Source organism: Tigriopus californicus, chromosome 3 (genome assembly GCF_007210705.1).
Source record: "Tigriopus californicus strain San Diego chromosome 3, Tcal_SD_v2.1, whole genome shotgun sequence".
NCBI lineage: Eukaryota > Metazoa > Arthropoda > Copepoda > Harpacticoida > Harpacticidae > Tigriopus > Tigriopus californicus.
Window position 1 is genome coordinate 95,341 of NC_081442.1, and position 19,618 is coordinate 114,958.

At 43.3% G+C, this 19,618-nt stretch overlaps 6 protein-coding genes across 8 annotated transcripts; all 6 read left to right on the plus strand.

The window, feature by feature from the left end:
* Positions 1-926: 926 nt before the first annotated feature.
* LOC131877632 (uncharacterized) lies at positions 927-4,624 on the plus strand. 2 transcript variants are annotated; one of them, XM_059223367.1, is made up of 4 exons: positions 927-1,282; positions 1,373-1,674; positions 3,780-4,068; positions 4,210-4,624. In XM_059223367.1, the coding sequence occupies exons 1-4, from the start codon at positions 956-958 to the stop codon at positions 4,534-4,536; spliced, it is 1,245 nt and encodes a 414-aa protein (XP_059079350.1). In that variant the 5' UTR covers positions 927-955; the 3' UTR covers positions 4,537-4,624. The 2 variants fall into 2 exon arrangements, with proteins under 2 accessions (XP_059079350.1, XP_059079351.1); XM_059223368.1 differs by having other exon boundaries at positions 3,783-4,068.
* A 2,893-nt stretch (positions 4,625-7,517) lies between these two features.
* LOC131877457 (aquaporin AQPAe.a-like) lies at positions 7,518-8,960 on the plus strand. 2 transcript variants are annotated; one of them, XM_059223132.1, is made up of 3 exons: positions 7,518-7,870; positions 8,109-8,270; positions 8,338-8,960. In XM_059223132.1, exons 1-3 carry the CDS (start codon positions 7,780-7,782, stop codon positions 8,838-8,840), a joined length of 756 nt encoding a protein of 251 aa, XP_059079115.1. In that variant the 5' UTR covers positions 7,518-7,779; the 3' UTR covers positions 8,841-8,960. The 2 variants fall into 2 exon arrangements, with proteins under 2 accessions (XP_059079115.1, XP_059079114.1); XM_059223131.1 differs by lacking the exon at positions 7,518-7,870 and having other exon boundaries at positions 7,893-8,270.
* A 1,018-nt stretch (positions 8,961-9,978) lies between these two features.
* Positions 9,979-10,780, plus strand: LOC131877458 (E3 ubiquitin-protein ligase RNF185-like; the record flags this gene model as incomplete). The annotated part of the gene is given in 1 exon segment (XM_059223133.1): positions 9,979-10,780. A coding segment is annotated over 1 exon segment (600 nt), but the record flags the coding sequence as incomplete, so codon positions are not given.
* LOC131877459 (succinate dehydrogenase assembly factor 2, mitochondrial-like) lies at positions 10,746-11,391 on the plus strand. The gene is made up of 2 exons (XM_059223134.1): positions 10,746-10,881; positions 10,965-11,391. Exons 1-2 carry the CDS (start codon positions 10,772-10,774, stop codon positions 11,341-11,343), a joined length of 489 nt encoding a protein of 162 aa, XP_059079117.1. The 5' UTR covers positions 10,746-10,771; the 3' UTR covers positions 11,344-11,391.
* A 1-nt stretch (position 11,392) lies between these two features.
* Positions 11,393-12,485, plus strand: LOC131877455 (acidic fibroblast growth factor intracellular-binding protein-like). The gene has a single exon (XM_059223128.1). The coding sequence runs from the start codon at positions 11,393-11,395 to the stop codon at positions 12,449-12,451; it is 1,059 nt and encodes a 352-aa protein (XP_059079111.1). The 3' UTR covers positions 12,452-12,485.
* Positions 12,486-12,846: 361 nt separating this feature from the next.
* Positions 12,847-17,176, plus strand: LOC131877456 (phytanoyl-CoA dioxygenase, peroxisomal-like). Its single transcript, XM_059223129.1, has 5 exons — positions 12,847-13,264; positions 13,392-13,633; positions 16,340-16,442; positions 16,526-16,693; positions 16,794-17,176. Exons 1-5 carry the CDS (start codon positions 13,054-13,056, stop codon positions 17,003-17,005), a joined length of 936 nt encoding a protein of 311 aa, XP_059079112.1. The 5' UTR covers positions 12,847-13,053; the 3' UTR covers positions 17,006-17,176.
* Positions 17,177-19,618: the final 2,442 nt, after the last annotated feature.

Sequence of the window (19,618 nt, forward strand, 5' to 3'; positions counted from 1 at the left end):
CCACCCCCCCACCCCCCACACACAAGGTGTCAGCAACGTCAAACACGATTAAAACTGACTATTGGTAACTCTAAGACACAACCTCAGGTGATTTTTTTCTTTGATTGCATCATTGGGTAAAGCAGCCATATCGCAGTAATTTCTTTGCATTTTAAAAAAAGTGCCATCTTCAAATGAATTGACACTTCCATTGCCGTCTCTATAAGTCTGACCCGGAAAACAACCGAACCCAAACTGTGGATAAGCATTTTCATTTAAATTTCGTAATTCATCACGTCAATGAGTCCCTCGTTACAACACATAACGAGTATGATAAAACAACAGCACTCATTCCAATGCAGTAGTTTAGATCCGGGATATGAATAGACTCACACGCGATCTCGCCATTTTGAGGTCCCAGAGTGACATTTATTGATTGACTTCACCTCAAAGATCTCCTCATTCAACACTTGGCCTAGGTCCATATCTTTTCCACTTTTGGAACCCCACTCGAGAATTCATGTGGAACTTGGGGGGGCCATCAAGACTCGAGAACCCGATAATCGTTTCCCACATATGCATAGCTATGTACGTACACATGCACAGGCACATACATACGTACAGTACATGGGTGGCCATACTCGTTGATGCGGCGGTTCTGTGGTTCTGTGGTCTGGTTACTCTCTTTTGTTCCTAACACGTGGGCCGTGTTCTCCTTTGAACAACCCACAATTGGACGAAGCACACAGCTCGGGAAGCAAAAGCCTGCCTGGCCACCGGATCGAAAGACAGGCATGGTATATGATGTATATGAAACACATACATACATACGAAGACGACGCAAAGGCTGAGTAGGTCATCAATATTTGATGCTGACAAGATTTAAGCGGTGGTTTCGAGCATTTAATCCCAGTCCTCGGTGCCGTCAACATTGCTCCCTTCGGAAGAGAACAGCGATCGTATACTGAGAATAACAATGACTAAACCCTCGAGAAAGGTCTCTTTCGAATGCTGGTCGATAACGAGTTCAAAGACCTCCGTCGCTTCAAAGTATTCACCTAAGATCATAGTTCCCAACACAAAAACTATACATGCCCTCAAGGTCATTCAAAAGTCCATTTTCATTCTCACTTTGGGCACGCTTATCCTTTTGCTGCTCATTCAAACTGGTCGATGCCTTTGGAGATACTTGGAGGTCCCCACTTATTTTGCTTCTCGAGTTTTGCCGCAAAGCGACGCCGACTTCCCAGCCATCACTATTTGCCCCGACGTCAATGATGGGTACAAGGAACTGTTCCTTCAGGTAAAATCAATCAATGGCATCCCATTTGAGCCATTTGTCTCATCATTCCATCTTATGTCGGGTGACTTTCAATCAATTTTGCACCCGCAGACCCATGGAATCGAAAGCGTGAAAAAGTATAATTATAAGCGAGATCTCGTGTGGAGCAGCAACCAAAGTGGGATCACGCCCCGAGAGCTCTTTGACCAAGCCACTTTGGATCTGGACGAACTCATCTACTATTTCAACATTCGCACTTTCGGACCGAATCACCAAGGCAACGTGGCCCAAAAGCTGAACCGGACGGATAATTCGATCGTGACGCAATACCACCGCAAGTTTGGCCGATGCTTTACGTGGTATCCCAGTAATGAGGTCAAGTCCTTGGGGATCTACTACATCACCATTCGCTCGTGCGTAACTCCCCATTTTGAACGACTCGTTGTTAAGATGTGGGAACTACTGTACTGTACTTGGTTCGAACCAAACAGAGACCAAAGCTAGATTGCAAACGTTTTGAAGTGAGGCAGCCACGAGAAAATGGTTATCTTTGGGTGACGCATTTAAAACAAACTTCCAAGTATTTAGGGATTTCCTTTTGATGTTCTTACTTTTGGTTTGGGCCTTTGGGCGGCATCTGTGCATTCGATTTTTTTGGGGTCCCATGTGGCCAAAGAACAAATTAAAAAGTAAGTATTTCAAGGTGTATTAACTAGTATATCTATTATACACTTTTTTAAACTTTACGTAAATATATTATTGTTATTATTATTTTCTTATTATTTTGTGGACTTCCTTACCGTTACTGGAATTGGCATTTCAGCAATTCAAAACGAAAAATGTTTTCATTTTACTTAACTTTTATTTACATATATATTATTTGATCAAACAACGAATTAGAGTTGGCCGACCGGGCTAGTCCTTGAATGTGGGGTTGATCTAGAATGTTATGAAAAACTTTGTCTAAGTCTGACTTGAAAGATGCTTCCGGATCAACACGGCCCACGAATTCCCTACGAATATTAGAGGGAAGCAAATTACACAATGAAGGAGCCCGCGAAAAAAGAGAAGTGGACTTCAATGCTCGAACTAGTGTGGATTCTTGAGGGCTAGAAGGTGCTCTCGAAACGCGCATTAAATTTCTACTGTTGGTACAATTGACCTTAAAACCTGGGTTGGGACAAAGCTCATAGATGCTTTTGAAGACGTTCAGTATCAGATACCTTTTGAAACTTCTCTGGACATTGTACAGTCCCAACTTGTTTAGTCTCTCCCAATACGAGAGCTCTCTCAGCGAACTTTCCATTATTTTGGAGGACTACACCTAAATCTTTCATAGATGAGACCACCTGTTCAATATCTTTACCTCCATTATCTACGAGTGGAGTATGCAAAGGAGTTGACCCAAAGAAGATCATTGAGCGGAATTTCATTCCGTTCAGGGCCATATTACACTCAGTAACCCAAGAGTAGATTCCATCCAGGTCCAGGTTAGGTTTAGTAGCAGAGTTTTAGGTAACCTACAGTGAGAGGAGGGCCAGAACACGACGAATGGTATTTCCTTCTCGTTCAAGGTTCGTTAAGCTCAAAATTTGCAAGTTTGTCATTGTTTGTCAGGTCTCATCAGCACTTAATCGCGAATTAAGAGGCTTTTGTGGTATGCTATAGAGAGTACTTTCAACCTTGACCAATTGCATTATACGTTAGAGCTCAATAAAAGCTGTTTGGGAGAAACGCCCGTTTCAAGTAATTGAATTCTAAGGAGAAATGCCCAGGAAAGGCGTTGGTTGCATTGGACGGAAAAACAATAACCCTCCTTCTCCTCAGTTTTTTAAGGACTAAAGTGTGAGTACATCATTGGAAACTATTTGGATTAGGAAAAACTGATCTTTTACTTTCCTTTTGAAAGCGAATGCTAACCACTGGTAACATTGATCAAGGCGACCAATTTGAGAATTATTTCTCCTAATACGATGGGAACAAAACAAAACAAAACAAAAATATTTCAAACAAATTGAGGCAACTGACTCGTACTGGAGTGTTAGATAAACGAGAAGCCCAGTCATTTCTTTTTGAATAATCGTGCTGCATTCACTTCATTCGTTGTCGTTTGACGAAGAAGAGAGAGCTCGAATAACATTTGGCTCGAGCAAACAATGTTGATTCTGTATTTGGTTAAGACTTGTTTTGGCCTACCACTGTTAATGAAAATACGCCTGCTTATTCTGAATTGCAAAATGTTATCGGCTTCATCGTCTGAAGACTGGTTTCTTGGCTCGAGAAACTATCTTAGTTGTCGTAGCATTGAACGATTGCCAAAAATGACAATTTGTTTACCAGAGAATTGCCCCAATGAATAAGCCTCGCATTCCTGAGAGGAGGAGCCACTTCAAAAGCTTGAAAAGCTCAAGGGCTCTTCAAGTTTGAGTCACCTCTAGGCGGGGAGTGTCTTTCTCCAATTGTCGTGGTAGGTTGTTGAATAATGTTGAATAATAACATACAACCATTTGTTTTCCAGCAGAAGATTTTTCGCCAAGGCCTACTTGCACAAAATGAATCAGTTCTTGGACTTCAATGGTCGCATGGGTTACACCTTTCGACCTAATGAGGCTCACTACTATCAAGTGGCCTACGAGGACATCAGAACTTTGCCCCAACCCAAATCGGATCACGTCCATGGCGAGACCTGCACACGCCAGATCTATGACCGATGCATCTATTCTACCTTGGAGCGGGTCATGCTGAACTCCTCGGGCTGCGTGGTACCCTTTCTGCCCAGCCAGGCAGAAATATGTACCTCCCAACCGGTAAATTTGCATTTATAGTACACGAGATTTGAGCCCGAGGATGTTTCCTCATCCCTTCAAGTTGACCCTTTTCTGACCCCACTAAAGTTACAGGTCAGGGGCTCAATGACCTTTCTTTGTTATTCGTCTGTATCTCTGTAGGGTATCAACACGACGTTTTGGATAGCGTGGAATCGTGTTACTAATCAGCTGAATGATTGCAATGTCCCGTGTGAGGTCCTGTCGGTCAGCTTAAGCGGGAAGAACATGAAGACGCGCAGCGATGGACTCGGTCAGATCACGCTCTACTTTCAACCCCGGGTGATGCGCAGTGAGGAACACCATCTCTACACGGTGTTGTCGCTATTGGCCGAGATCGGGGGCTACGTTGGACTACTGCTCGGCTATTCATTATTACACGCCGCCAGCTCGATCAGCTCGTTCCTCGAGACCAAAATCAAAATTATGGAACAACAGCTAGTCCAATGAATGTCAAATCGTCCTGTTGCTAGGGGTTTTTTGAACAAATTCATGACCGTATCTGACAACTCTGTCAAAATAAAAGCATCTCATTTCAATCGAATTTGAACTATTTCTTTCATGTGCGGATAGTTACACTTGGGCAGGGAGACCTTACAGGTGACTTGGCCACTTCCTTTTCAGGAGCTACAATTTTGTGCTTTTGATTTGGCTCTTGGAAAAACTTCTCAGCTTGAAAGTTGATCAAGCTATAACTTTCATTGGCGAGAGACTTCACTGAATGGTTCAAGTTGCTTTTGTATGATGCCCGCCCGATCACTGCCCCCTGAACTACACGAAAATAATTACGTCTGTCACGTCTTATATCGATCGATGCATTAGCTAATAGCTGGCTTCCAACAAATTGGGCCTTGAAGGGACTAATTCTTTTTAATTTTTGTACGCTTGGGTTGTCTCCCAAAACATGACACATAATTAATGTCCGAGGTAACATAAAAGACTTCAGTTCATGGTATGTCGTGAGGTTCATTCAGTTCCCTTGTGGCTCTTTCTCTCGTGGTTAAAACCTCGAGACATGCCTTGACGTAACCCTTTCATGAAAATCAAATGCTATCCCATTGGTGGCGTTGTGTGAAAATAAACTTAAACCAAGTATGCTCGTTCTAATTTTGTCTTGATTTTGAACTCGAAGAAAACTGAAAAGTTATCACGTAAAGCTTGTTTTTCAACCTTTTATTGGACCAGACCTGGGCTGTAATAGTAGTTACATTTGAAGGGGTGTAATAAGGATATTTTAATTACATATCTGTCCGCACATCAATAATTTGTGAATCTCCAAGAAATCTGATTTATGCTTTATGCTGACGGTTCTACCTTAAATCTTTTACATTGACTTGCTCTTTTTCTAGAATTTTCATCCATGGACTGAAAAAGTCCATGAGTTTGCGCTTACGGGGCAGAGTACTTAAGTTTACCGAATAACTACCAGTGACCGTTTTGTACTAAGTGGATCATTTTGTAGTTTTCAGGGAACGTGGTGTAATGGTTAGCGCAGTTCCCTAGCATGAGGGAGAGTTCCACGGTTCGATTATCCGACTTTTTCAGCAAAACTTCTAGACGCTAACCACACCCAAAGACCAATCTCACACTGCCTATCTGAAATAAATTTGACGATGTAATGTCTAGCTTCATTGACCGGGCAAGTTTCACCCTTCTGACCGTAACATCGCAAAAAAAATACCCTTGACACTTTCAACTCCATATCGTCTTAAAGAGGCAATGGATCATTGAAGGAATGCATCTGTAGAAGCAATTAATTACACACTATAGAAGTCTTATTCACTCGTGTCTGTATTAGACCTAATGATTATCCAAAAACTCTCACGAGTGACAATTTACTCGTGATTTGGTCAATTGCTCCCTCCATATTTGAGTGCCATTGTTCCTGCCATTAATCTATTACAGAAATATACAACTAACCCCGTTTGGGGTATAAAAACAAGTGCTCCCACTCGGAACGAAAGCACCAGTACCTTGGAGGGTCAATTAAAGGAATCGAGCAATGATTTACTTTCCCAGATTACTTGTTATGAGTCTGAATTGACCAATTTCCGACTCATTATGAAGTATAATTATATAGATTTGGATAATAGCCGCTACCTAAACGGATCAGGCACAGAACATGCACCACAAGCTTTTAAGTATGAAATTTTCGTTCAGTATGTTTACCACATGATTCGAAGGTCAGCTCTATAAACCTGGTACTCAGGCTGTGATATGAGATAGCTCAAACCAAATCACAACACAAGGACCAGACTCTCAACGGCTTTCTTCATAAGAGTGGCTTGTTCCAACGATGATGGAAAGCTAAGTTCATGGCCAGAGTGTCAAAACTAGTCATGTGTGGGTATTGAAAAACCACAACTAGTCGCACTCCAGTCACGAACATGCCTAATTCAATATTTTCTCGTTCCGGACGAGAACTCTTTTCCAGGATAGGAGGAATAGACAAGATGATGTGTTTCTCGACGGGAAGTTGGATTGCAACTAAAAATACATTCGACCTTCCCTATTATATCTCAAAGACTCGGAATGCTCGGACACCAAACAGAGCAAACAAGTTTTCGCGCCAATACAGAAACAAGCTCACCAGCATGCCATAGATTGGACATCACGGGGTTAGATTGAAAGATGTCTGGATACAACCATGAATCTGCAAGATTTAATCACATGTTATGTCGTTCCGTCGCTTCTCGTTAGCAATGATATGATTCACCATCGTTGAATGACAAGTCGATTAGTTTGTAATGCTCAATCTATGATACAAACACTTGTTCATATTGATGAATCTATGTCAATTCCTGTCACTGATATGCTAGATCTGGAAATAGCCGTTGACCATCACGATGACCCTTCTCTTGTCGTTTGGCCAGTCAGATCTTTCGGCAGGAAGCCTGCAAAACCTGATTGTGGCTAGGTGCAGAGGCACCCAACTGCGCGCCAACTGCCCTCTCATTGGAGCTGATCGTTGTCAGCTCGCCTCTCAAATGCCCCACCCTACTGTTCCTCTCCTTCCTAACTCCCCCATACACTTACACCACCACCACCACCACCACCCACATAACACGATTATTCTAAAAATACATGTTTCTTGCTAAAATGCTGGTAAATTAGACCGATGATCAAATTCTACTTTTGTTTTTGTTTAAATATTGCTGAAATGTCTTGCACACAAAACGAGCATGGCATTTGTCATTTCGAGCTCGGCAGGTTCGGCTAATTTGGGTACGTTGTGTGCGACTCTTGCTCAATTTTGTGACCACAATCGCGACGAGAGTATTGTGCACAAGCGACTATAAAATCGTTGGTCCGCTCGTGTCGAAGCTAAAATAGTTGTCGGCTATCTCATCCCGGTCAATTTTTGTGGCCAGCTAGATACAGCGTCCTCTCCGCGGGTCAAAGGGTCAGAAGTTGTAGTGAAGATATTTTTGGAATAAGTTGTTTGGGGATCAGTCGAAATCGAGCAACCTGGTGGAAAAGTCTTCTCCGATTCGAGTTGAGCGAATATATTTTTTTTAGACTACAATTAGATGAATTTCGCCGGGTTGAAGTGGATATTTCACATCTTCACCGGGCGTGTAATTCATCTCCTTGAGAGTCTTCAAATCAACCTTGTGAATCCAGACTGTTGGTGATTCTAAAGCATTTGAAATATACACATTTTCCACGTGTCCATATGAGGCTCATTTCTGTATGGCGTTAAAAGAAGCTCGACCAACTATGGTAAAAGCGAAGACCATCTTCAATGGCGGACATCGGAAACCACTTCAGAAGAGTTTAACCTGTACGTTTCTTGCTGGTAATTCAAAGTGGTGTCCAGTCTTGTGTTAGTCGATATCTGACCATGGGTTCTTTCAAATTGCTGAGAAAGATGTTGGGCACGGAGGATTTTACATCGTCGACGGGACTTGTAACGACAATACGTTCTTTAGTCGCTGAAGCCTTGGGCGTGGCTCTCATTGTGTTTGTAGGATGTGGTGCAACCCTAAATTTTGTTACCAGTACAGACATTGTTCAAATAGGTCTAACCTTTGGGTGCATAACCTTTGCTTGTGTTCAATGGGGTTTTTCCATGAGTGGGGCTCATTTGAACCCGGCCATCACGTTGGGAATCCTCTTGACCGGAAGGCTTGGATGGCTACGAGGCTTCCTTTACATAGGCAGCCAGTGCTTTGGGGCTCTAGGTGTGTTCAGCTTCCAAATTTGCCAACCCTAGACTTGAACATTGGTCAAATGTTCCCTATATTGCAGGTGGATCATTTTTGCTCCAAGTGCTCGCACCCCGGTATCATCACGGTCATTTAGGCACCACCTACCTCTTCCCTGGGGGTGTCGACCCTACTTGTCAATCGGGAGACTGCATCATCGGCAATGTAAAACCCTGGCAAGGTTTTGGCATTGAACTGATGGTGTCTTTGGTTCTGGTGTTGGTCTACCTATCGGCCACGGACCCCTTGCAATCGGAAGACGAGACGACCAACGTCCCCCTAGCCATGGGATTGGCCGTGGCCGGCGTTCATCTCATGGCCTTCCCCTATACGGGCTGCGGGGCCAATCCGGCCCGATCATTGGGACCCGCCGTCATTGCCCAACAATGGGACAATCATTGGGTGTATTGGGCTGGACCTTTAGCGGGGGGAATGCTGGCGGCATGTCTTCACCGATTTGTGTTCTCGTCGTTTCGACGTCATCAACGCCATCAGTATGACATCACCGCCACGACGGATCCCATGAAAATGCATAACGTGAATTGACATGCCGTCCCGGTTCATGATTTCATATCGGCTAACCTCCTCTAAAACGACTAATCCCGGTGAAATCGTGTCAATCCATTAGCTTCAAGCTGGACACTCAATAAATTGAATTGATATCGACACGTTGGTGTTTCACTGTCAATCATCGCGTGGTAATAAGCAAGCTTCTAGCTTCCATGGATGGCCCGCATCCTTCGCCTGATTGGCAGCTTCGACTCGGATGAATGATTTCATTGCCCTCTTGGGGGGATACTTACGCTTTTCATAATCCCATACCCCATTGTGGTTTTTTTTAGGGGGGGGGACTGAATTTCTTGTAATCGGAGGCAGAGTTTCTCGATTTGATATTTAGGAAAAGTGACGGGAATAGACTAAATTGGATTCGACTTCAAGGTATGGACGGCAGACCTAACCCATGTCTGAGTGGATTCACGAGACATCCTTGAGCTTGTCCATGAGGTGTGTATCTCGCTTGGCATTTAAATGTAAACACTGTTTAATATTGACTACGCTAGAAAAGTGTAAACGTTAGACAAAGTTTTCAAACCGAGCACATAAACCTTAGTGTTGCCATTTTGTTGCCCCATTCTAGGCTCCCCAGTCCCTTGGAAGACTTGCAACCAGAAGGTCAGGTCAGGAATGATTTCAAAATGGCAACACTGACTTTCTGGATGTCGGACTTGAATATAGGAAAGGCATGGCCGATGCGGTCACCCTATGTGAATTGGATGCGAGAAGATGTCGTCAGAGTCCAAAGTTTCAGCAGACAGGAGTGACTTGAAGGCATACAGGCAGCAAGCTTACGTATATACGTGCATAATAGAATACTCATCATACCAATGTTACGAGTGGGCCGCTTATCATCATAACGCAATTGTCCACCTTCAGACTTGAAGGCTGGTATCGCCGTGGGAACAGACCTCCTCAACACCACAGTCGCCATCCCCGTTTGGAACACGTCGGAACGGAATTCGATCCAGATTCCGAGGCTTTCCCAGGGGATTGGAGGACATCCCCGATCGACTAGGTTCGCTCGTTCTTCAAACACACGACGACGACATAGTTAGTCATGGCTTCAGCCTCGCCGGTGACCTCTCATGGTAATCCCGCCGAGGAGGCCAGTTCGAATCGAACAGACGGCGAGCAGGCGGGTCCATCCACGCCCAATCCCAACCACGACAAACCTCCGCCTCCTCCACCGGATCCAACCCAGGACGACAATCCCGCCTCGGATTTTGAGTGCAATATTTGCTTGGACGTGGCCAAAGATGCCGTGATCTCGCTCTGCGGCCATCTCTTCTGTTGGCCGTGTTTGCATCAATGGCTGGAAACGCGCCCGCAGAAGCAGATCTGTCCCGTTTGCAAAGCGGGCATCAGTAAAAAGAAAGTCATCCCGTTGTATGGGCGTGGCAATGCCGACCAGAAAGACCCGCGAGATCAGGTCCCGCCCCGCCCCAAAGGCCAAAGACCCGAGCCGGAGACTCAAAACCCGGGCAGTAGCTTTTTCGCCCCCTTCGGCGGATTGAATGGAGGCGTAGCTCAGATGTCCTTGGGGATCGGGGCTTTTCCCTTCGGATTCTTTTTCTCCACTTTCAACGTGGGCGGCGGGGGCGATCTGGGGCGTGCTGGGGCCAATCAGGCTGCCCCGGGCTCGGTCCAACACCAGGAAGAGGTGTTCTTGAACAAGGTGTTCTTGGCCATGGCCATTGCCTTCATCTTCTGGCTCATGATTGCATGAATGCCCAGCAACCAACCAACACCTTGTCCGGTTTTGTGATACATTTTTCCAACAGTTCTTTTTTTAGCGAGAGAATGAAAGAAATAATCTTAGAAATGCTAAAAATAATAAATTGATAATTCCTTGTGAATAAGTCGTTGAAATCTATCTCTATGTCATAGCCGTTACATTGCATTTTTCCAGATTTTCAACCATGTTGCAGGTGCTTTGCCGAAGAATCGGTTGGATGCCATCCAGTTTTAGAGTCGCTGTCGGTCAGCCCAGCCTCCGGAGATTTCGCCTGGCCAATCCTCACCAAGACAGGTGAGAAGATCACATCCGCTTACTAGATTCTTACTAGATTCTCTCGTACATCTCTTCATGAATCGTGTTTTTTCGCCTTTTAGTGACGGAGGACGCCCACCCATTCATATTGAAAACCCGCAAAGTGAGCCCACCATCCCCATGTACCAAGATTCGCCCAATGAGCCCATCGCGGAAAAACGAGCTCGACTTGTGTACCAATCCCGCAAGCGGGGCATTCTCGAAAACGGTTTGCTCTTGGCCAGTTTTGCCGATAAGCACCTGGCCCAGTTTGATGCCGAGCAGCTAGCTTTGTACGATCGCCTCATCAATCTACCCTCCAATGATTGGGAGATCTTCTATTGGGCCACCCAAGTCAAGCCCGTGCCCGAAGAGTTCGATAACGAGATCATGAGTCTCCTCATCGACCATGCCAAGAATGAGCATCGTGAGAGCCGAATTAGCCAACCCAACCTGAAGTAAATCTGTCGTGTGGCAAGAATAGAAATAGAAAGACTGTTAGTTGTTCAAGATGAGTGTGATTGACGTGTTTGCGACGAATTACACGGTGATTGATTGGGAGCTCCAGGAGCTGTGGATCAAAGGACTCAGCACGAGTGAAACTGTGACTGTGATGAGAGAACGTGGGGTGCTCAATGAATACCCCGGACTCACGCAAGACCTTCTGGTCTCGGATATCAATGACAATTTTAGGTTATTTTCCATGCTGGAGCAAACGCTGCTCTCCGTGGGCAAACTGTCCGAACAGCTCTTGCATCAGATGGATGCCAAGACTCAAACCAAGTTCTTGGAGAGCTACTACAGCCTCGATCCGGTGCTTGCCCGAGAATTGGTGGGCAAGAAGCTCAGTTCGAGACTCCGAAAGGACTTGGAAGAGGTGGCCGAGAAGACGGGCGTGCACCTGAAATCGTGCCGAAGACAATTCGACAACATCAAGCGGGTCTTCAAGGCCATGGAAGATGCTCCAGGGGAGTGTGTGGCTAACATTGAAAAGAGCTTTGGCATCAGCCGGCAATTGGCAGAGCAATACGCCACCCTCGTGTTCATTGTCACCTTCAGATTCGAGTTGAACAAGAAGAAATTGAATTATCTCTCGTTCAGCGCCATCAAGGCCGTGAGCCTTCGGATCATGGAGAACTGGCTGGAAAACGATGATGACAACGAGCCCGCTTTGGACAAGGATTTCTTCATGCTGCTCAAGGATCTGAAGGTGCTCTTGGACAAGGACAAGGAGCATCGGGCCTTGGTGTGCACCTCTCTCAAGGATCGCGTGTCCCCCAAGTGTTTGAGCGAGGTCGAGTCCAATTTCAAGACAATCACCCGCAATGTGGTGAATGTGGCTCAGAGTCTGGTCAGCTCCAAGGAGGCCAAGGACTTCTTTATCTACTTGGTGGAGAAGTTCGTGGATCCCTTGAAGCAAATGCAGTTGGACAAGAATGAGGTCAAGATCGTTTTGCTCACCTACAGTGAGTGCTTGAATGAGAGCCCCTTAGGGTTGGACAATAGTGTGAAAATCATCTTGGACAAATATATGCTCACACTGGTGCCATGTATTCTGGCCGTCCTCTGAAATATATATATATACATCAATGTTTTGACGAAAACAGACTTGGCACTGGATACAATGTTAGGTTGCAATGCATGCCTGCCGAATGGTCCAAGTACGGGTAAAATAGATCCTTTTCAAGTAAAATTTAGGGCGTTTTCGGATCTATTTTGTTGTGAAATGCCACCACCAATTACATTTTTTTTTTTTTTGCTTATCCAGTATTCGCATCACAAGACCCTTTTTGAATGGCAAATTTGTTGATTTAACGAAAACGATCTCTATCCTGAATGAATCCAAAACTGAGTGAACTATGGGTAACCTGGTTGCCCATGTTAGACTACTTATTGGTTGAATGCTATCATTGAAGCATCCAATTATCAGTAACAGGCATAGTCAACAACTTCGGGATATCAATTTTGATATCTTGCTGAAGAAAAGGCTTTTATTGCATCCGCCCAGGAGTTGATGGAATTCTTCAGGTTGTCGTACTAAGTAACTATCGAAAAAGCTAGACGTCATTATCTCGCTCGTTATCATTGGATCTGACCTTTAGCCTTGATTGCGAAATTTGTCTAAATGACCGAAAAAGACTTGTTATTGCCAGAGGTCCTTAGTCGAGTCATATGCCAATTGAGGCTAACAACATGGAGACTGAGTTCAAGTACACTCCGGGTTGTGCGACCAAGTCCGCCAAGGCCGGGACCTTGAGCCGAAAACAACGAGAGTTCTATGAGAAGAATGGTTTTCTGGTGATCCCCAAACTCATTCCCGAGGACCTGATCGATGCCTGCCATCGACAGTTCCTCGATGTCATCGATGGCCGCATTCCCAAAGGTACGGATTATGGCCCATCCTTAGAGTAGTACCTCCATCATCAGCTAGACGATGTGATGGTATTGACCGATTGGTCTGGAGCACTCAATTCATGTAGGTAGTCATATATCTATTGATCTGTGTCCAGGCGGAATCACCATGATGAAGGACATCTCCCTGAGAGGAAAGTCGGGCTACACGAATGAACGCGTGGTGAATAAGATCCAGGATTGGGTCTGGGACGAGGTCTTCTCCAAGTACATCCTTCACCCGCATCTCTTGGATTACGTGGAGAACTTCACGGGGCCCAATATCATGGCCATGCACACCATGCTCATCAACAAACCCCCAGATTCGGGCAAGCTCACCTCTCGACATCCGTGGCATCAGGTTAGATGTTAAAGAAATTTTACTTTTTGTTGCAAACCCTCATATTGCCATTATTTTGACCATGATTGTGATGATGATTCAGGGACTGGCTATGAGTAAATTTTGAGGGCCTTCTTTAGCGCTCAGCAATTCACTCGTGTTTGCCAAGCATTTGCTAAAACCGCATGTAATGAAATCGATATTTCAATTCCAGTGCTCTAATAACTTGAATAAGAAACTTCATTCATGATAGGAACCAATTAGTTAAGGTTGAAGGGTCGCTTAGTGACATTCATAAAGGTTAGTCAGGTGTTCCTCAGGGCTCGATTCCACGACCTCTGTTTTTTATCCTCTTGTTTGATCAACTTCAAAAGGTTAGTATTACAGCCAGTGTCTGTTCCTTTTCTGAAGATACCAAGTGATGTTTGGAATGGCCAAGAATCAAGTAGCCTGGCAAATATGTCCTTGAACGGAATGAAATTACGCCCAAAGACCTTTGAGCAAACACTTTTGAACACACCACTCGTAGATGATGGAGGTAAAGATGTTGGGCAGGTTTTGACCATGAAGGATTTAGGTGTAGTCCAGTAATAATATCACGACGCTAACTCTGTACAAGCCACATCTTGAATATGCTTCCCCCAGTTCGGCTGATACTGGCATTGGTGCAATGAGAAAAATCTCGTGTTGGGAGAATTTAAAAAGGTAAAAAGAGATTGTACAGTATTCAAAAGAGGTATGAAAGGTATCTGATACTATACGTTTTCGAAAGCATTCATGAGGTTTGTCCCACCCCAGGATTTAGGGTCAATTGTAGTGAACGTAGAGGCTTAATGTGGGTTTTGAGAGCACCTTCAAGCCCGCCAGAATCCACGCTAGTTAAAACAATCTTCTTTCCCGGGCCTTTTTTTCAATTTGCTGACCTCAATTATTCGTAAGAAATACGAAGGCATTGCGGATCCAGTAGCACCTTGGTCCGACTTGGACACTTTTTGACTAGCATTCCAGATCAATGAAATATTAAAAAAATGTAATATTCAATTTCAATAGTACTGGGGATTACATTCTAGTGATGGGTTTGACTAGTTTGCTTGAAGGACCTCTGTTAGGGCTCCCAATTCAAACAAAAAAGGGTACAGAAATGAAGACCCAAGATCAGGAAGTAGTTTTACTGCAACCCTGCTTCCGAAACCAAGAAAGCTAGGGTACTGTAACGTGGTAAACGTTATTCTCCACCGATTAGTTGGCGGTGCTACTTTTTTAAACTTAACCTAACCTTATCAAACCTAACCTAACCTTACCTAACCTAACCCAACCTAACCTAACACGATATTAATAGCCTTTAAGGTCTCTCTCCAAACCTTTCAAACAATTTGTCACAAATTTAAAAATGAGCACCGCCAACTAATCGGTGGAGAATAACGTTTATCCTGTAACGTCGCTCTGCTGAGCGGTTTTTAGTTTGTTTGTCTATCCATAGTCTATCCTAGAGACCCTGGATTCAGAGACGCTCGAGATTTAACAGGTGGCTCCACTTCAAAAATGTAAACGATCGGTGGAACTAAAAAGTTTCCTAACAGATTTTGAACTGATGCGCTGTATAAGAATGAGTTCTATCATGGCAAGAATCATTGAACAATTTCTTCAAGGACATTGCCAAATTTTACTTGAAGACAAGCTGATTCATGGATATGGCATTTTAGATTGTTACTACCATTTTGTTACTTTAAAATTCCTTTCTGAATCCATTTTTTCATCAGATTAGAGTGCTATGGTATTTCATTATATTATTCAGATTAACGTTATCACATGTGAGCTTCCTGAGTCTACCAATGTAATTTGTTGAATATGGTTGTACTTTCTTTTTTTGAAGTGCTCTAATCCACTTTGAGACTGGTAGCATGCAAAAGATCAGTGTGTCAATCACAATTCATTAAGAAATAATACACTAATACCATTGCAGTGATAAAAGACATTCTTAACCCTGTGAAATGAGTTGGTTAAATCCATGGTGGATCAAGTTTGTCATCAATAATTCAAAGCTTTACCCTATTATGCAATGCAAACATGTGACCTCTTTTTAGAAGCGACTGACTCCCCATTGAGAAGGTTTCAAACAAAGCCCATGTTCGTTGACAATCGGCAGCCAATCAGATTGGTCGAATTTGATGACGTATACTCAACCTCGCGTATCTATGTCTAGAGTATCTATAGTCTATCCTATTTCGCTCATGGTGGCAGCCCTGAACGAGATCCTTGAACCTAAAAAGCTGACATTCCGGTTCGAAACACTTCAATACTACATTCCTTGTAGCAGTTAGAAAAGCCGATGAAAATTTTACTTTATTCAAAATCAGCACTGTAAAGGGACACCAACTCTTGTCGAATCGGCCAAATTTAGGCCAAAAACTAAGCTTAAGACACTAAAAAGATGTGGTCAAAGTTATGTCACAATTGGGTCAAAATCCCTGAGTACCCAAACCAAATACATACATACATATGGACACTCCAATTTGACATTATATTACTATTTCATGTTGGCAACAAGTAGTCTTGCCTCTACGTCCTGATGAGGCCTGTTCCCCATCTGATTATCAAAGAGGCCCACATTTAATCGGTCGGTCCAAAAAAGTTGTTTACCCTTCCCACATATTTGGTAGATAGATGATGAATAGATGATATCTGAGGCATAGATGGCTGGATTGATTGACTAGACTTTCATTTTAGGACTTGCACTATTTCCCCTTCCGACCAGCCGATCAGATCGTAGCCGCTTGGACCGCCATGGAACACATTGATGGAAACAACGGCTGCTTGGTGGCTTTCCCAGGTAGGAAGGGATTGAGCACACCTTGCTGTATCAACATTAACAGGAAACACCCTGGCATTAAATCTCAATGTGTGCTAATTTAGGCACTCACCGGGAGGAGACCTTGTATCAACATGAGTACCCCGAATGGGAAGACGGCGTAAATAAAATGTATCACGGAGTCCGTGGAATGGACCATAAACCCAAGGTGGAGCTTCACATGGAAAAGGGAGACACTGTGTTCTTTCACCCTCTGATGGTCCATGGATCTGGTAAGTATTGCATACACGGCCCTTTCATATGTAGACGTACCTAAGAGCCCCTGTCCGTTATCTGGCATTTGCACCGCATTTTCTTTTTTCCTCCGTCTAGGACCAAACAAAACGGCTAATTTCCGTAAGGCCATTTCTTGCCACTTTGCCTCGAGTGATTGCCACTACATCGACGTGCGAGGCACCAGCCAACAATCCATCGCCGACGAGGTCCAAGCCATCACCCAAAAGCGAGGCCTCACCGACCTCACCTTCCAAGACATTTGGCACATGAGATCGCGTTGCGTGCGAGGACTTCAAGGCAAGCTCTGAAATATCCCTTGCACCAACCTACCACCACCAACAACAACAACAACAACAACAACAACACTAACAACAACTACAACAGAATACAGATCCTGCCAGATTTTAGGGTGGAGTGTCCGACTCAAAGTTGGACACTCTTATTTCGTTTGGAATAATACAGAACAGAACAAAAACATATTCGGGTTTTTTGTTTCTCCTCATGAGGCTGATCAAGGATATGGCAATTGACGAAGCTAGGCCACTTTGTGATAACAATATTTCATGTCCCAAAAAGTCACAAGGAATACTACCACACATAATGGAAAAGCGAGTTAACAGAAAAACAATCACGTTTTTATGACCAAATGTAGAGTTTTCTTACTTTAAATGAAAATATCGAAAGTGTCTGGTATATATGTAGTAAAAAGTTTAGCGTTTTAAGAACAGACAATTATGAATATAATAACGCATGTGCAGTTTGGTCTCAAATGCCTGTACCTTACTGTCTGTTTCCATTTATGACTCGATCAAAGAGCTGTGACAAAAAGAAAAATCGGCCTAGCTCCGCTGATGTCCACTCCTGTGGTTAAAGGTCTCTCTGGGCTGATCCATCAAGAAAGCCAGCGAAGTGTTTGTCTTGGTAGTCAAGACCCTTTGGCTGTCTTGGATGAGCTGTTTGCCAATGATCACCCAAGAGGGAACCATTATCCCTGAATACATATATTCACATCAGTACCAAGTCATAAGATAGTAGATATGTATAAAGGAAGCGATCGTTCGAGGGCATCCACTAGACTCCTTGGCGTGAACATTTTATTTGTTTATCAATAACTGGAAAGCAATCTCAGCTTTTTTGGATACAAATGGATTCGGGATAATTTGCCGCGTTTGATAAAAAAAAAATATCCCTTTTTTTGTTAAAATTCGCTGAAATCCAGTTTTTTAAACTTTCACATCATTCCTGTGATGTTATTACAGGAATCGTGTTCATTTTTTTATTAAGTGCCAATTGAACTTCTGCCTTATTAAACGAATCCCAGACACAAATATCTGCAGACACCAAATTATCCTCTATACACTGGACAATATTTGGATGTATCTAGATGGAAGGTTGAGGGAAATATCCTCCAATTTGCAAAGGTAATTAAAATTTTGCACCTAAACAATCGTTGAATCATCTTGAAACGCTGAAGTATGTTCAATGTAAATCAATATAGTTGGCTCAAGATTCGACAAAACCTCTTAATTGATTTGGAAAAAAATCGTGGTTGATTTTTTATGGGCCTACAATACGTACGTGTCTTTTTATATGATCCGATGATACAAAATTTACTGAACTACATGGTGCAACACTAAGGCCAAATGGAGAGAAGAACAGGCAAACAAATCTTAGGGACTCTTCAAGTTTCAGATCAACAATTTGTGACATCTCATTCTCGCTCATAATGCTTTTTTCCAGTACGTACAAATTTCAAGGTTACTTTAATGCGTTAACTGATCCGGGTACTTCTGTATGAGAACAAAGCATCGGCCAAAATTTGAAATATGAGCAAGCTAGGCAGATCAAATTTAAGTGCGGACGAGTGACAATTGAAAGGCTTTGGTTTATAATTGAAAAGGCACTGATTTCAGTCGGAAGAAAGTCATATTCGTTAGTAGCCGTTATCAGTCCTCTTTGCCTTCATTTCAATAGTTTGACCACTTAATGGTTGTAGTTTTGACTAAGCTGCATCTCTAGTTTTGAAAACTGATGTGTCAAGTCAAAGCGCTGAAATACAGAGTGAAGACATTTTATTCAGCCAAACTGGGCTCATTCAGCCAATTTGGGCCAATTCAGCCTTATTTGGGGTTTCGAACCAAAACAATAAAAAGTAGTCAAAGGCTCAAAGGAATTTTTTTTTTTAAATGTAGTCCGTCAACCCTGATCTTGAGCATTTACAGGAAGACACATACAGCCAACCTGTACCGGGCATACACTAAAAAGTCATCAAATGTTGAAGCAAACAGTATTGTGATATTTTTTGGTTTGTATTTTCACAGGCTTTTCTAACCACTACAGGGAATGCAATCAATCCCCAGTACTATCAAACTAAAAGGTTATAATTCGTCTATTTATTACCTTTCAATCTTTATATGATATTTGGTCTACCAACGAATTTAAGTTGGCAGGCCGAGCTAGTTCTTGAATGTAGGGTTGGTCTGGAATGCTATCTAGAGATTTGTCCAAGTCTGACTTGAAAGATGCAACCGGATCAACAAGGCCCACGTTTTGCCTACGAATATTTGAGGGAAGCAAATTAAACAGTGAAGGAGCCCGAGAAAGGAGAGATGTGGACTTCATTGTTCGAACTAGCCTGGATTCTCGAGGACTTGAAGGTGTTCTCAATACGCACATTAAGCCTCTACGGTCACTAGAATTGACCCTAAATCCTGGCTTGGGACAAAGCTCATGGATACTTTTGAAGACGTACAGTATCAGGTATCTTTCATACCTTCTCTGAACACTGTAGAGTCCCAACTTGTCTAGTCTCTCACAATACGAGAGCTCTCTCATTCCTCTCTTTCAAAAGCTACAATGGCTACTCTTTCAAGAAAAGAAAATGGCTTCTCAGGCAGAAAACATAATTATTTCTTTATTTT